We start from the raw sequence: 15,800 nt of genomic DNA on the forward strand, positions 1-15,800 counted from the left end.
TCTGGCAGAAACCAGCAGCCTGGGTTTAGCCTTAGTGAGAAAAAGCACAATAAAGATTAACTCCCAAACCGGAGTGCTGGAGGACTGCTAGTCACTGCTGCCTTAACACAGACACTAAGTCCTGAGAAAAAGCAGCAGTTGTTCGGCTTCTGAAGAGCTGTTTTTCTTTCCCGTGAAAGATATGAAAGAAAAAAAAAAAAATCTATCTAACAAAATGTAATAACTATCTCAGAAAATATCTGTACCTCATCTTCATCTGGAAGAAATCTAGACAGAAGTGAGCACCAGGAAGTCCTTCATTGTTAAAAATGTGTTTTGTGAGTAAACCATGGCACGGAAGGAATGCTATTGAGGGGAAAAACAAGCAAACAAACAAAAACGTTGAAGCAGATTGGAAAACATAGTAATAAATAAGTAAATAAAGAAGGAATATGCAAAGACAACGATCACAGGAGGAGGAGGAAGCACTCACAAAGATTTCAGTGAATATTTCTCAGGGATATATGGGAAGCAGGAGAAACTTATCCTTTAAAGTATCTTGCAAGGTTAGAAAGAGAGAAACGAAAAAAAAAATGTACTAAACAAATGTAAATTAAATGAAATACCTTTAAATATGTTTGTTTTTCCCTTTGACATGGAGTCTCTCCCTAATCCTGAGTTTTGTGCATGAATTTCCCCACTGGGTAAAGTGAGCCCTGCAGTGCCTCAAAGTCAAGCTGACTGCAGGGTGGGATGGCGCATGTGTCTGTTGTATGGGTGCAAGGTGGGTCACAAGGTGGTAATCCTAGGGCTTCAACAGCTGTCTGGTTCTTCATCTCAAGGCGCTCAAGGAACGGGCATGATAAAACCTATCAAAGCATTCTCTTTGGTTATATATGGGATGTAGCATTGGATCTAAGTCATCACTTGCCAGGAGGTGGTTAGTTTAAAAGTCAGATTGATTAGTCAAAAGATATGGGTAAACCCCTGCTAGATAATGGAGCAATGTGTATATATAACACATTAAGGGATGGGGGATTCTTCTTTCCTTATGTTAACGTCATTTTCCACTCTAAGGTACATCATGTATGATTCCTTTTTAAAAACAAACAAGCAAAGAAGTCCTACACTCCCAGTATTTAAATAGTCCCAGCACAACCATGAGAAGTTCTGCAGTACACTGTTATGGAGGATTCTGGTCAGATACTAGGCAGAAAATGTTAAAATACAAAGAACATTAACAGCCAGCAAGAAAATCAGCCTAGGGGTTGGACTACATTTCATGGCTTCCTAGGACCCTGTATTTGGTTTAGACAAAAAATAAGCATTTGTAGTCATTTTCTAGATTCTTTATGGAGAACATGAAGGGAGCCTGTATGTGTTACATTTAAATAGGAAACAAAAAAAAACAGCCAACAAAAACCTTTTGCACTGAGTGGCACAAGTCTGAAGAAAAAGAATAAGCAAAAAGAAAATAATCTGGGGGAAAATCTGTGCTAGGTTATTCAGTGACAGTCATTAAACCTCAGAAGAATTTACTTTGTTCCTTTCCTACAGAAAGGGCTTTAGCTCCCAGGCCTGGCAAAGCAAATCAAATCTGACTTTAGGAGATAGAAGCTGCTGGAGACCCATAGCCTCAGCAATAGTTCTCCACTGAACAGACAGCTTCTGGCCAGATTCTCTCAGCTACCAGGCAGAGGCTCAGATTTAGAAAATGCAGCCTGGGCACAGCTGGTTAGGTCAGATAGTGGGTCAGGCTGCCAAGTCTCTCTTTGCTCTCTTCCATCAGAAGATGAAGATTGTGTTCAGCCTATTCAATATGTGGAATGAATTCTCATGAAGGTGATCAAAGCAAAGGGCGTACTCTGTCAGGGGAGGAAAGCTTTCCACCAGCAGGGAGAAAAACAGGCAAAGAATAGGTTTACCATCTCTTCTGTCCCTGCCTGGTTAGCTAATTGTTCATCACGCTTATTTTCCTTGCTACACTTGAAATGGGTAGAAAGCTGTGTTTGAGAACTGCTGAAGTATTTGAGGTCTGAGAACATAGAGCAACCATTTTCATTACAGTAACTAAGTCACAGAATGGTAGCTTTAAATGGGAAGGAAAATAATGCATTACAGATTCACTTTCAATTAATCCAGAGCCTGCAATGCTGAATGCACTTTGTCCATGAATTTTCTCAGAAAATGAAGCTAGAGTGTATTTCATTTATAAATCACAAAAGACACTTATTTGGCAAGAACGACCCCCTGCTCATATACAATAAATCATGAACATCAACAGTCTCTAATGGATTTTGAGTCAGTGCCACATACAGCAAAGCCCGGGGCCTGTGTTTCAGGATTCCAGGACTGTGCCAAAGAAGCCTTATAAATGATTAATGTATTCAGCACAGTGTCATCTGTGCCATTGGAGAGAAAAAGACATTCAGAGGCTCCGTTTGTCATTAAAAAAGTGATAATCAGTTCAGCAGCAGACCATGGCTCTCCCTTCCCCTGCCAGAATAAACCATTTAGCTCCAGACTTAATAAGAACCCTCCCCAAAACTTCACACATGTTCTTCATTCATGGTGTGCAGCACTGCAGTGAGAGAAAAGACAGGGAAAGAAAAAGTCTGTTTCCATAAGTAGCCCTCCAAATCCAGACTTCCGAGGACATAGAGTTAGGGTTTGCACTTGGAAATGTATGTTCAACATGGAGCTACATTACATGGGTGGCTGGGGCCTTTTTCTACTTGGATGTCAGTACATAGACAATACAAGTTTCAGTCCCTACTGCTCAGTCACTCATGCTTTCCAGTTATCCATCCCACAGTTTTCAACCTCTCCCCCTTTTATCCCCATGGTTACTGAATCACTGTGTTCACAGAGATTTTCCTCACTAAAGAATGTGACTAACATGAGACAGCTAAATTATCAGAGCCAACTCCAACACTGGTTTTTCCTAACAAGGATCTTATCATCCAAATGCTTTCAAATAGATCTGTTGCACTGGCACCAACTTCAGAGTAAGCAGCGCTTCAACTATTGACAGAGCTGCAGCAGCACTGTATAGAGAGACTTAAAATAGTCTAGAATCTAGTAAGTGATGAAATTTAAATGCTAGATTTAGCAGACCTGCAGCTTAGAAATATGTGATACAAATACCTATAAGATGTATCTTAAAATAATAATAATCATAATAATAAATATATTTTAAAAAAAAACAAAACTAGAAGGGAACACATTTCCTGATAAGACCTGGTTCTAGGAGTTCAAGTAGATTTCCACTTTACAGAAATAGTTTGGCTGAGCAGTAGGATACAGATGTTTTAGGTCCCCAAAATCACTGTTACACAATGCATCAAGACAGGCCATCAAACAACAAGTCCACTAACCTCAAGCCACAGCAACCAGCATATGCTGACCCAGGGGTCACTGAAGCTGTTATCAGACCAGCCAGGCTAGGCTGCCATCAAGGCAGAGCAAACTGAATCTCTTCCAAACCACCAAAAATATACGCATTTAGCCTCATTCACACTTGGGAGGTCTTTCTCCCCTTTACTCATAGCATCTATTAGGCCACAATTGCCAAGACAATAAAGGAAGGGTAGTAAGTTAACACCTCAGGTAAGAATCGCCACAGTCATGAGCCAGCATATACAAGACTTAAGAAGAAATTTGGAAGTCTTACCTTGGCCGCTACGGAGGAGTTGGGCTTCTCCAGGAGGTCCCAGAGCTTTTTCCTTTTGTCAGCGCAGCAAGTGTTATCAAATTCCTCCCCTTCCCTTTCCCTCAATGTCTCAGCTTCTCTTTTCAGCTCCTCATTCATCTGCTCCTTCTTTTGATGGTAGCGGGCCTGGCAGCAGGACTCCAAGTAGATCTCATCCACCCCCCAGTAGTCCAGCTCTTGGCTGAAGGACAAGGCGCACATCTCCTCCATCATGTGCAGCTTGCCAGTACGGTAGAAGTTCAAGATTGAGGTGAATGCCCCGGGATGCCTGTCAAAGAAGTACTCATTCTCCTCCAGGTTGTAGTCATCACAGATCTCCATGAGGGAGTCATGTGTGTTGCAGTCTCTGAGCTTACCCAGCCTGGTCCGTGGCAACCTGTCCAAGGTCCGCCAGAGAACCTCGTGGGCCAGCCCCCCCACATTGAGCTTGACCCTGCGGGAGCAGGCCTTGCTTCTGACGATCTCCGTGGGGTCCGGAGGCAAAGAGGTAGTAGAGCGAGATCCATGTTTATTCATCCCCAGAGGCATCGCTGGTCCCCCTCAAGCTGGATGCTCCAAGGTGCGGTGTGGGGCAGGGCGCGCGGGGGGCCGGCTCTCCTCACCTCTCCTTCCCCTCCATGCCCCAGAGCTGCAAGAGAAGCCAACCATGGGTCCCTGCCCGCTGACCTCCGCTCCCACAGGCCGCCTGCCCGCCGGCCTTATCCCCGCCCGGGGCAGCCCGGCCCCGCTAATCTGCTCAAGGGGAGGCGGCGGCGCTGTCCGCCCTCGCGGTGCTGAACCGCGCTCCGCGCCCCGCTCGGGCGGGCGGCCTCGGGCAGGCGCTGTCCGCGCCCGCGGTGCTGAAGGCCGCCCGCTCCCACGTGGCGGAGCGGCGGCTACCGCCGAGCTCCCCCGGGCGGCGGCCGGGTGGGTGCTGCCCTCTCTCCCGGTGGATCCCAGGCTTTGCCCGGGAGGGTTGTCTGTACGCCTCGTCTGGGGAGCTAAGGAGGCTGGGCACGGCTCAAGAGCCTCTTCTGGCAAAGGGCTGGGAGCTGCTGACTTAAAGGGAGGGTGCAGAGCTTCCCCGAGCACCGCTCTGCGCTGCTCCCCAAGAGGCGCCCGGCCGCTAGCCACGGCTGCGCTGATACGTTGTTTCCCATCCCGGAGTGACCGGACAGGGGCGCACCGACAGTCCCCGAGTGCTCGGACCTGCTGTTCCCTCGCTCAGCGGGGCCCTGCCGGACAGCAGGCACAGTACCCCGGGTGCCCTCACGACCCACCCAGGCAACTTCCCTCCTCAGAGCCGACAGTGCCCCCCGCTCTGCCTGGCCGAGGAGGCGGCAGGTGGGAGCAGAGGCTTTTATAACTCCAGCCTTGCAAATTTCCCCGAGGAAAGCTCTGTGAAAGAGAAAGAGGGAGTATTTCCAGTCACTCCAACGACGCACTCTGCCTCTCCGGGCTACCCAGGGACGCCTCCCCATACCCCACGCAGCCCTCTGCATAACAGGAAAATCAACGAAAATGGGAATAAGAACCACCCCCGAACCTTCCTTGCAAAGCCAGTGCCTTATTACAGCCCCAAGCACTGTTGCTTACACAAGATGGCATAAAGAGAAATCCCGGCGCAGAAAGGAACGGCTTTCTCTCTGCTCATCCGGCACGGCGCCGGGGCTTGGCCCCTCTCCCTATCTATCTGAGTGCCCCCACTCCAATAGCAAAACCTCGACGCTGCCTTCAGCCCTTCTCCGGGGCTTCTCCCGGCCGCAGTTCCACGCGGGAAAAGGCTCCGCTCTCCCGGCCCGAACCTACCTCCTCCTGCGGGCTCCCAGCGAGGCGGCGCGGGGCTGTGCGGGACCGAGGGCGGCTACATCGTGCGTCGGGGCGGGCAGCCGGGATGGCCCCGCTCGCATCCCCCCGCGGGCAGCCTCGAGGCGGAGGGATGGCGGCCGCGCTCCCGTCTGGCCACGGAGTCCGGGGGGCGGGGGGAAGGGAAGCGAGGTAAATCGGATCCCTCGGCAGGAAGCTTTCCAAGGCCTTCCCTCAGCTGCGGCTCCTCGCTCCTGCCTGCCGTCAACTCCGAAGCCGCATCTGCCCCCTTCCCCCACCCTTCTCTTGGTGAAGACACAAAGGAAAGCTTCGGTACTTCCTTCTGCTGCCTCGAAACGGAGATCAACAAGTCTAGTCTGAACCTCCAGCTTTTCCCTGCAATTCTGTCCCGGAGTTGTTTGGAGTGAATTGGAAGTTGGGGGTGGAAGAGAGGAAGGCAGCTCCACCGTGAGCTGGGATGCAGCATTGCAAGGAAGGTTAACGCTTTCCTGACCCGGCCCCGCCGACCCGGGGCTGATTAACAGCGGGTGAAGCGCCTGGACCAGACCTAGCACCGAGAGGAGAGTTGCAGCATCCTTCCATAGCAGTAGGACTATTCCCACCATCCTCCAGCTCCCGGTGGTATCATCCGTGAAAGCAGGAGCAGGGATTGGTGCCAGGAAAAAAAAAAAAACAAAAAAAACGACAAGCAGAGAGTGCTGATAAGCCCAGCAGGGCTGTTATGGCTTTCTAGGCCCTGCTTGCTGAGCTAGGAGCAGCTGAGCTCTGTGAAGCTGCGCATCTTCATGCAAGGAGCGAGTTGGGGCATCACCCTCGCACCAGCAACCTCTCATCAAAGGGAAAGCCTGCACTTAGAATTGTTATGTGTATTTGCGGATAGAGATGGGAGTAATAGTAACAGATTTCTGATTAGGGATCTCTAATAGAGCATCTGCTAACCAGAAAATACAGAATTCAAAGTATCCTTTCAGCACTCTATTTTCTTTCCCCCTCCAATAGGGGAAAATGGGTCTCAGGAGGAGCCTGAACTTTCATTAGCATTACTTAATGGGTACATTAGCACCACTTAATGCAGCTCACCTGCTTATGCAGGTGTAGCAGAGGTACACAGCTCTGCTTATTAGTCCTTTCTCTCCATTGGTCATGCCTCTTAGATTCTGTAGTGACAACAACTACTCTGAAGTTTTCAAACCAGGAACCTGGTGTATATGTGATTAACCTAAGAAAAAGACTCTCAGTGCTGCTTCTCTCTACTTCCTATGCTTCCCCATTCACTCCCACCTGCCTCCCATTGCCTAGTGTATACAATATCACTGTTACGCTACTATTTTCAGTATTTGAATGTCCATATCTGTTTTATGGATGACCTTCTGAAATCTAGATGAGTTTTTTTGGTGTGTTTTTGTATTTTTTATTTATTTATTTTTATTTTTTGTCCCCCAACCCCCCAAGACTTTCTTATAAGGAGAAGTGAGTCACTTCTGCAGTTGGGGAAATAAAGGCATAGAAAATCATTTAGTGTGGAGGTGTGAGAAAAGTTTGGGAATAAATCCTGTTGACGAACCCAATCCCACCTCTGCTGAAGTAGCTCCCTCACTCCAAGAAAACCTGCAATCAGTATCCAAAGCACTTTGGTTCTCCTCTTACTTTCCCTTCATTTCACCCCTAGATCCTACTTTACTTCCCTTACAATAGAGATGAAAATTCCTGATTAGGGCTGTGAAGCTAAATCTGTTAATGGTTATAAAGTGCCTAGAAACTTCCAGCTGGCAGTGCTGTATGAGAGCAGGTTATTTGTTTGTTAGCACTGGCATCCAGGGCATATTATCTCCTGTTGTGACAAATGGAGGCCACTCTTCTGCACAAAGAGAATGGTTGGAGGGAAAATGACAAGTAGCCTAATACAGGGACATGCATCAGATTCAATACAGCTAAATCACGGGGAGAGAAGCAATTCATTTTTATTTGCAAGGCATTTGTATCTTTCCACATCACTCTTGCTACACTGCCCATGTCACTCACATGGTCTGGCAAGAGGCCGGGGAACCAGCCATGGAGAGGGGACACAAAAGGGCAGCATGAAGGCACTGCTCCCGCGTTGTTCACCCTTCCATATCCTCCTTGCCAGTATGAAGGATTATGCTCGAGCCTCAGGTAGAACTGCAGGAGGGTGCCCTGCAGATGGCTGTGCCTGGGGTGATCCAAGGGACTGGATGAGAGGAGAGAACATTCCCAGCCCCAGGATGTCCATTCTCTGCAGCACTTCTTGTTCCACGGCTGGCGAGCTTGTCAGCAAGGGGCAGCGCAGGCCTGAGGATGCAGAAATGTGCTGTCTGCTTTCTCTTCTCCAAGGTTATCTAACCCGCTTATGCTTTAGATATTCCTTTTGATTGATATTTTTGTACCACGAGCTTCTCCAAACTTTATTTATGGTTTGTTATTTCCACGGCCAATGGAGCCAGCCGAATGCCTGAATGCAGCCCATGGCAAACCCTCTTCCTCTCTGCGTATTATAGCTGTTATTGACAAGGAAATACTTTAAACCTCAAGTACTTAAGGGGAAATGCACAGAGTATGACACAAATATGCTTCCCTGGGCTCATAAGCAGTGCTATATACAGACTTGAATTTAACTTGCCATGCAGAAGAGTGTGGAAGGCACTGTTTCGCAGACCACAGCATGAACCACAACACGGCCATACAACAAATGGTGGTGGTGATGGGTTGATAGACTAGATGATCTTAGTGGCCTTTTCCAACCTCGACGATTCTGTGATTTTATGACAGCAAAGCAGGCTGAGCCTAGATGTGACAGTATCCCTCTGCAGTGCCTCCTCTGCCTGCATAAAGAAAAGCATCACATCTTCACAAACACCCACACTGCACAGCAGTAAGGCATCTCCTGTCCATCCTTTGAAGCAGGAGACGAGTCTGATTCACATCACTGGACTGGTCACAGTGAACTAATGGCTGTGAGAAAGAAAGGCTCCTTGCACATAAACAAGCCTGCAGCTGTCACAGTAATGGCATTTGGAACAATGGGCTTCCAGCAGAGAGCGGCACAGCAGCTTTGGTGGCTCATGAGTTTTGGCTGGTTCCTGATGCTGAGGGATGCTGGTTTTCATATCCTAAATTGAGTTAGAAGTTGTAACAATAACCCATATTGTTCTCACAGCCCCAGGGCCCTGTGCTTGTTCTTGTGAGTGGGAAAGACTGTCATGCAATGAGCTGTCTCAGTTCCAGTGCTTCCTATTATGTCCCTTTAAGGATTCCCCTAGTTTCCAGGGATTTTCTTTCCGGTGTAGAAACACTTTAAGATATAATGGAGATTTCTTTTATAGTCCAAAATCCTTTTCCTTAAATGGGAAAGAAAATTATCAGGTTTCTTGGCAGAGGCCTGTAACAAGCGTTGAAAAGTGCAGAAGGAACCGAGACGAATGGTGCAGAGTGGTTGAACTACTGAGAGCCCATGAGCATGAAAAGAGTGGAATACCAGGGAAAAATGCTGGAAGCAACTAGCAAAACACAGTCCAAAAATGAAACTTAAGTGTCGTGCCCTCCTTAGAAAAGCCAAGCAGAGCCTGGATGTCAATGTCAGCAACAGCTGGGCTCCATCATTGTTACATTCTGTTGTGAAATCTGCCCTGGGAGGGCTTCAGCTGAAGCTGCAGCTCACGGTGCTGAGGGGGTGCAGGCTCTGCTGCATTGGGCAGGTTTGGTTGCTGTTCTCCTAGCCCTAGGCTTGTCCCCCTTTACTACTCCAGCTCTTTCTCGCACTATGGGACAAGAAAGCCATTCCCAAGTTGTTCATTTAAATTTTGAAGTCTGTAGCACTTGGTGCAAATAACAGAGCCTCTGCCAGAATTCTGAGGTCCTCAGAGAGGCACTGAAGGATGTGGGAGGGCTGAACTGCTGGGCTGGTTGCAAGAGGTGAAGGGGAGAAGGGCAGAGAGGTCTCAGCGGGGACCAGGAATAGAGAGCAAACAATCCTTGGCAAAGGGAAGAGTCTCTGCAGGCTCAAATTTGGATGAAAAAAGAACAGGTGAGGGCAACACTTGTATCTAGGGGCAGAGTAGCCACATGGGCACCAGATCCTAAGAGGACCTGAAGGTTTCAGCTCATCCAAATTTGGGTAGGAAACACGCCAATACAAATGGGTTACCAGGGAACTGTGTGGTTCAGATTCCCACAAAGAACACTCAGAGCTATCCCTCTGGCTCCAGTATTCTGCCCTTCCCAGGATATGCATTTCCACCCCTGCATCCATTAAGTAGCCTCTCTGTGCTCACTGACCACAAGCACACACATCACTGCTCCTCTTCCTGGGGATGGCTCTGCCAGACCCACTCTGGTCTCCCTTTCTGTAGGAGATGAGCCTGGGGGCCAACCCATTCCCTAAGGTGAGTGGGTGTGCAAAACACCACCACCATCCACATCTGCCTCATTCACATCAGGTCTAAAGCCAAAGGTAGTTATTTCATGAAGGAAAAACACATAGACTTTTCTGCTGGCTGATGAACAAATGCTCCCAAAAGAGTGATTTGCCCCATCACCCCTCTTATAGGGAATTTGTAAAATGATTTGAGAAATGAACTTTTTTTCCTACCTATCAATATCATAGATCAAATCTTTGGGATCCTATCTCAAAGCAGAGCTTGCTCCTCTGGGGATACTGCTTTCCCCAAACCCCATGCACATGTCCCTGTTCATTGCAGGGAGGTTGGACCAGAAGAACTTTAAAGCTCCCTTCTGACTCCTGTGATTCTATGATTCTACGTAGAGGCTGTAGGAATTCTTTAACTTCCCCTGTTGTGCTGTTTGGGCAGAGCTGGCACAGAGGCACAAGTAGCTTCCTGTAATATGTTATCTAACATTTAGCTTTAAGCACTGGATTCTGTAAAGCAATTTGCCTTGCTGTATTATTCAGCAGCCGGGGATTTATTAGGCCCCCAAGGGCTGGTGGCTCCTATTCATCACCCAGCATCCACCAGGTCAGAACCACATCAGTCAGCTGTGAGGTGGTACAGTGACCTCTCACAGGGGTGACCAAGCACCCATCTGTGCCATTCACACAGGGCTCCTACGAGTGAGAACTGCTCTGTTCCCACATACACAGAGTCTGAAAGGATGCTGCAGCCTGAGAGCAATTTCAGATGGATCCTGGGAGGCAACACCACAACATCCCCTCTCACACTGAAGGAAATTGAGACAGAAGGATTAATGCAACCTGCCAAAAGCTGTGTGGGATGGAGGATGAATGAGCAGCAAAATGCATTCTAAATCTTAAGAGATATCCCTTGGTGATTCCTGCCAGGACTCTGCCTCATCACCATTGTGTGCAGTGGAACAGTCTGCTCAGGGTCTCCCCCAGCAACAACTGTAACTAGGCTCAAACACCCCAGGTAGGGCAATGCTGGTGGTGCCACCAACACACTGAACTTCTCGTTTCTCTTTTCTTCTTTTTTTTCCCCTTTTTCAAAGATCTTGCAGTACGAGCTGAAAACCCTGAATGAAGCCAGCCTGACTTGGCCACTCCCGGCTCGCATTTGCCTTCAGCTTTGAGGAAACACCCTTCTTCTTCCTTTGTTTTTGGCTGTTCAACAGTAATTAATGTTGGAGATGGAAAGGGGTCAGAAAGCATTGTGCCTATGGCTGCAGAGTAACACAAGGACAGCCCTCAGATCTACTTCCAAGCAGATATTTAATGCCATGGCCAGGACTGGGGGCTGACCTCCCCTGGGAGCAGGGGGAGCTCTGATTTTGGTGATGCTTGGGTACAGCTGCAGAAATCCCATGAATCGCCCATGGGAAGGGTCACTTCCAGCCTTACTGGGTTATTTTGCATCTGTAACATGTATCTAATAGAATACACTTTAATTCTCAGGATTATGAAGATCACTTTAAAGCAGCTTATCTAACACTCTTCTCCTTCCCTGTTTTTCCCCAAAGTGTTTGTGGGCGATGCAGAAGGCTGCATTAAGCCATTCTTGAAGGCTTTCTCGGATTAAACTTCACATGGGACAGAACCACTCCCCATGCATTTCAATGAGCTCTCCTCATTGAAAGACTCTCCTCAGCCTGCCCTTTCCTTGTAAACTCCCAGCACTCACTAACCAAAACGAGCAACCTGGATGTAATCCTACAACACAACAACACAGCAGAAACCCACCCCAAATGAGCTCTGTGGGAGAGGAGGAAGATGCTGAGAGCAGAGCAGTACCCACAGGGAGAACAGAGCAGGGCTATATAAGGACCCTGACTGAAGTCCCTCATTGGTATGGCTGAATCCATTCCCTACCACAAATTGCTTCAGATTTGGGCACCCGGGTTCCCAAAAGACTTACAGCAAAACCCTTAATGCAACACCTGCCCCAACCACCCTTGCTCTCTTGAGACTGCCATCTTCTGTTGTGGTTAAATATCCAAGCAGTGCAACTACTTAGAAACGGAGGTTTACTCCCATTTCTGAACTCCTAGCAATAGAGTGCTCTAAAAAGCTTTTTGCTGTCTAAACTCCTCACGATGACACAGAATTAAGAGTTTTGGTAAATGCTTTATCTGTGACAAGCAACCACAACGCAGCTTTCCCATAAAACCCATTGGCCCTCCTCTGTGAGAAGGGCAGATCTGTCTGGGAGTCACCACCTGCACCCCTAGCAGGCCTGGAGGGACACTCAGCTGGACCCAGCTGCACCTGTGGCAGCCAGAAATCATCTGTTTCAGCTACAAAATGCCTTATTTGACACAGGTCGTACCTGCCACCAGCTGGGGATGGTTGCTGTGTTCAGAGGCACTTCAGCACTGATGCTCTCATCTCTCCAACTGCAATCTTCCAACTCTCAGATTCATACAGTACCTGACAAATAAGGCTGCACTCCCCATTCTCAGCATTTGTGCTATGCCATCCCACCAGCCAAAGCAATAACAGTAACAGGGATTCTTCAGAATTACCATCATAGAGATTCTTATTTCAAGGGAGGTGTCAGCTACCTGCCTTTGTCTTTCTTAGCACATTAAACATTAAAACCCCAGCCCTTGTAATGCAAAGTTTAAAAGGGCTTCACTTCAGCCATTAAACCCCAGCACATCAGGAATTCCCAGTACACTCCCAAACTTCTCTGCTGTCAGATGCAAAGAACAAGCAGCTGTTGTCCTTGTTCATTTGCTGGAAGCTTCTTCACCTCTTGCACATTTTCAGTACCACGCTCCATGCCATGGAACAAGGAATGTGGAGATGTGTCTCCTATGGCTGTGCCACCTCTGGGGGGAGATGCTGGCACTACCAGCAGCTGAGGAACACTGCAGACAGGTGATTCAAATAGAGATGGGCTATTCAAAGCACAGTTTTCAAACAAATACAGTGCTTTTCTGAGTAATAAAAACAAGCTGGTACCCTGTAACAAAAACTGAATTGGCTTTAAACTTCCATAACAATGGATGGTTCAGCTCTTGTGGATGGTTCAGCTCTTCTGCTGCCACCAAGAGGCCCCCAGGGAGCCATGGGATGGCACACATCCCACTGCAGCCACAATGGGAGCAGAGTGAGACACTGAGCACAACGTTAGGGTCACTGCCCTGAGGTCACTTAGCAGACAGCCCTGCTGTCAGTGTTGGTCCCTTAAAGTCTTTCAGCTCCAAATCTGAAGGCATTTATAGGAGAAAAATAAATCCACAGCCAGCAAACTGTTGGTTCAGAACCGTTGGCTCCTGTTTTTGCAACAGACGTCTTTTGTAGTCAGCTTTTGCCATCATTAAAACTGCTCAGATTGGAATTTTCCAGGTGGTTGTTGGCCCCTAATAGGAATCAAAGACAATTTAAAGAAAATCAGCCTTTTTTGGTGATTATGTCAAAAGAAAAGTATCCAGTATTGACAGAGATGGAGCTGTTATTGAGGGGAAAAGAAGAAAAAGGTGTGAGAGTAATTAGGATTTTATGGGAAAGCCTCACTTTTAGCAATTCAGATCAGTCATTTGCTTGGTTTTGAAACCCAAATATCCCTCTAATGCAATAAACAAGCGGAACAAAATTACACCAACTTAACAAACAGAGTGAAGGCAACGCTACATGAAGTCAGGAACCTGGGAGCTTTTCCACTATATTGCACCAGTAAATAATTCCTGTAGTTTGGGACTCTTCCTAATCTATGGTGTAAAAAAACAGTATTTAATTAAAAAGTTAATTTCTAAAAGAATCTGGATAGGTCACTGAGGAATAAACAAATCTAACAGATGGCTTTGATGTGTAACCACATGCAAATACCAAAGGCATCTCAGGAGCTGTATACGCAGTGCTTTATCCCAACCTAAGTGATTTCAGTGTTGAAATAGGGGGCTAGGGGGGGCTTTGCCACAGGAATAGGGCAGGAATTAATGTGTTTGCCACCCTTGCTTGTGCTTTTTTGCGTCAGTCCAACTCATACTTGCAGTGAGCAGTATTTGGAACCCCAGTGCTGAAGCCCTGAATGAAGCAGAACCAAACCCATTATTAATGGGTACTGACCTCTCACGCTGCACTTGCTGGGGGTTTATGCTGCAGCAAAGCTGGCACCATTCCTGCCTTTTGGGACTCCAACAGGTCACACACAAAGGGCTGCACACTCCATTTGTTGCTTTGTTACGGGGGAAAAGATGGAGAGGATACAGGGCAGAACTACATCTATAATTAAAGACTGCAACCAGTTGCTATAGCAACAGACACTCCGGTCCCACAGGACATTGCCCCTGAGCACCTCTACCAACTCCTGCACAGAGCCCAGCTTTGTGTGAGCTGCTGGTCTCTGGCCTCACACTTGTGCTGAAGAGGAGACAAGAAAACATCACTTACCCATCTCAGTCATGTGTTCACCTGTGCACTTGTAAGGTCTTCATCTCCTCAATGTCCTGATGGCCAAAAGGACATTGTGTCTGCTGGAATTCATTAATAGAAAAGTTGTGTGTCAGACACACAAAATAAACCTCACCTTCCCCGCTGGTAAAGCTTCAGCTGAAGTCCTGCATTCAGTTTTGGGTTCATCAAGAGAGATGGGATCCAGCTGGTGAGAACCCAAAGGGCAGTAACAGGAGCGACCGCAGGTGTAGAAAAGAGCTTCTATGGAGAAATGGGAGGAAAAAGGCCAGTTAACTCATGAAAATGGAAAGCAGAGGTGGGAGTAACAGTTTTCATAGAAGGGTCCTGCAGAGGAGCAAGGAGTTACTCTCCATGTCTATTAGGAATCAAACAAAAACAGCAGGGAGGGAGTACTAGGATGGCTGTTAGGAGAAACTTGCAAGGCATAAGAGAGATGAAACACAGAACAAGGAGGCCAAAGGATGGAGACATTAACACTATCAAGGTGTGTAAGCATCTGTCAGCAATGGTCTAGACATATTGATCCTGGCTTGGTGAAGGAGGATGGATGAAGGTTCACCTCTGTGTTCCTTCCTGCCACAGACATGATTTCTCTATGAGAACCTCACAGAGTGTGCTCTGTAGTTATGTGGTGACTTTTAGGAGCACACCCCATGTTTTGGGAGCCATGTACAGCTGTTTTCCTGATGCAGCAGCGCTTCAGGAATCCACTGATTAAAAGAAAAAAAAAACCCAACAGAATTCCAGTTGTTGACTTCAGTCACCAGAAACAAACACTTCAGCAGTTTGTCTCCTCCAACGCTCCCAGCAATCTTTTGTCATAAATCTTATCTGGCTTGTATCAACTAAAAATCTCTCTCACTCAAGATCCAGCTTGAAAAATGTTGGCTTAGGATTAATTTGAAGTAGATTTATATCCACAGACCGTGTTAGGGTGAGAGTTCCTCAAAACACTGACCTACGTTTACCAAATAAGAACATGAAAAACCCAAAGAACTGATTCAAATCTAACTGGCGAAAGATGGATACACATAGTCAGCAGGAGTCTGCCAACATAAACCACTGTCAGGTTCTGTGATACTGGTGTATGCTTGAGAAAAACAAGAACTGCAACAGCTCAAGGCACAACACTTGAGAAACTTCCAGCATCGATGCATCTTGAGCTGCACCTGGGCTGACACGGTGCTCCTCAGCCTTCCCACAGCTTGGAGAAAATTTATATGAATACGTATATTTAAAGCAAAGCTTTGACTTTGTTTAAATGAAGAAAAATGTTATGTGGATAAATATTAATAGAGAAAAGGATTAAGCAGAAGTGTGAAATAGCATTACATGGAGCACCACGACTGAGCCTGAGAACACGTGTTTCTCTTCAGCTCAGAACTTTCTCTGGTTTTGGGCACAGGACAAGAAAACTCACAACAGCTCAGTGCTGCTCAGTGAGGGGGAAACCAG

The 15,800-nt window shown here is 47.3% G+C and overlaps 1 protein-coding gene and 1 long non-coding RNA gene across 2 annotated transcripts in view; both read right to left on the bottom strand.

Annotated features, from left to right (window-relative positions):
* KCNB1 (potassium voltage-gated channel subfamily B member 1) overlaps positions 1-6,102 on the bottom strand; it is a 106,088-nt gene extending 99,986 nt beyond the window's left edge. Inside the window, exons 1-2 of the mRNA XM_015881671.3 lie at positions 5,480-6,102; positions 3,653-4,319 (exon numbers count right to left, since the gene is read on the bottom strand). Of these exons, the coding sequence (XP_015737157.2) occupies positions 3,653-4,219 (567 nt within the window). The 5' untranslated portion in view covers positions 4,220-4,319; positions 5,480-6,102. The remainder of the gene's footprint in view (positions 1-3,652; positions 4,320-5,479) is intronic.
* A 1,331-nt stretch (positions 6,103-7,433) lies between these two features.
* LOC107322932 (uncharacterized) overlaps positions 7,434-15,800 on the bottom strand; it is a 28,412-nt gene continuing 20,045 nt past the window's right edge. Inside the window, exons 5-6 of the long non-coding RNA XR_014935982.1 lie at positions 13,998-14,585; positions 7,434-13,291 (exon numbers count right to left, since the gene is read on the bottom strand). This is a non-coding gene — a long non-coding RNA (uncharacterized LOC107322932). The remainder of the gene's footprint in view (positions 13,292-13,997; positions 14,586-15,800) is intronic.

The sequence above is a fragment of the Coturnix japonica genome, chromosome 19, assembly GCF_054131305.1.
Source record: "Coturnix japonica strain WE chromosome 19, WE-NBRP24, whole genome shotgun sequence".
NCBI classification, from domain to species: Eukaryota; Metazoa; Chordata; class Aves; order Galliformes; family Phasianidae; genus Coturnix; species Coturnix japonica.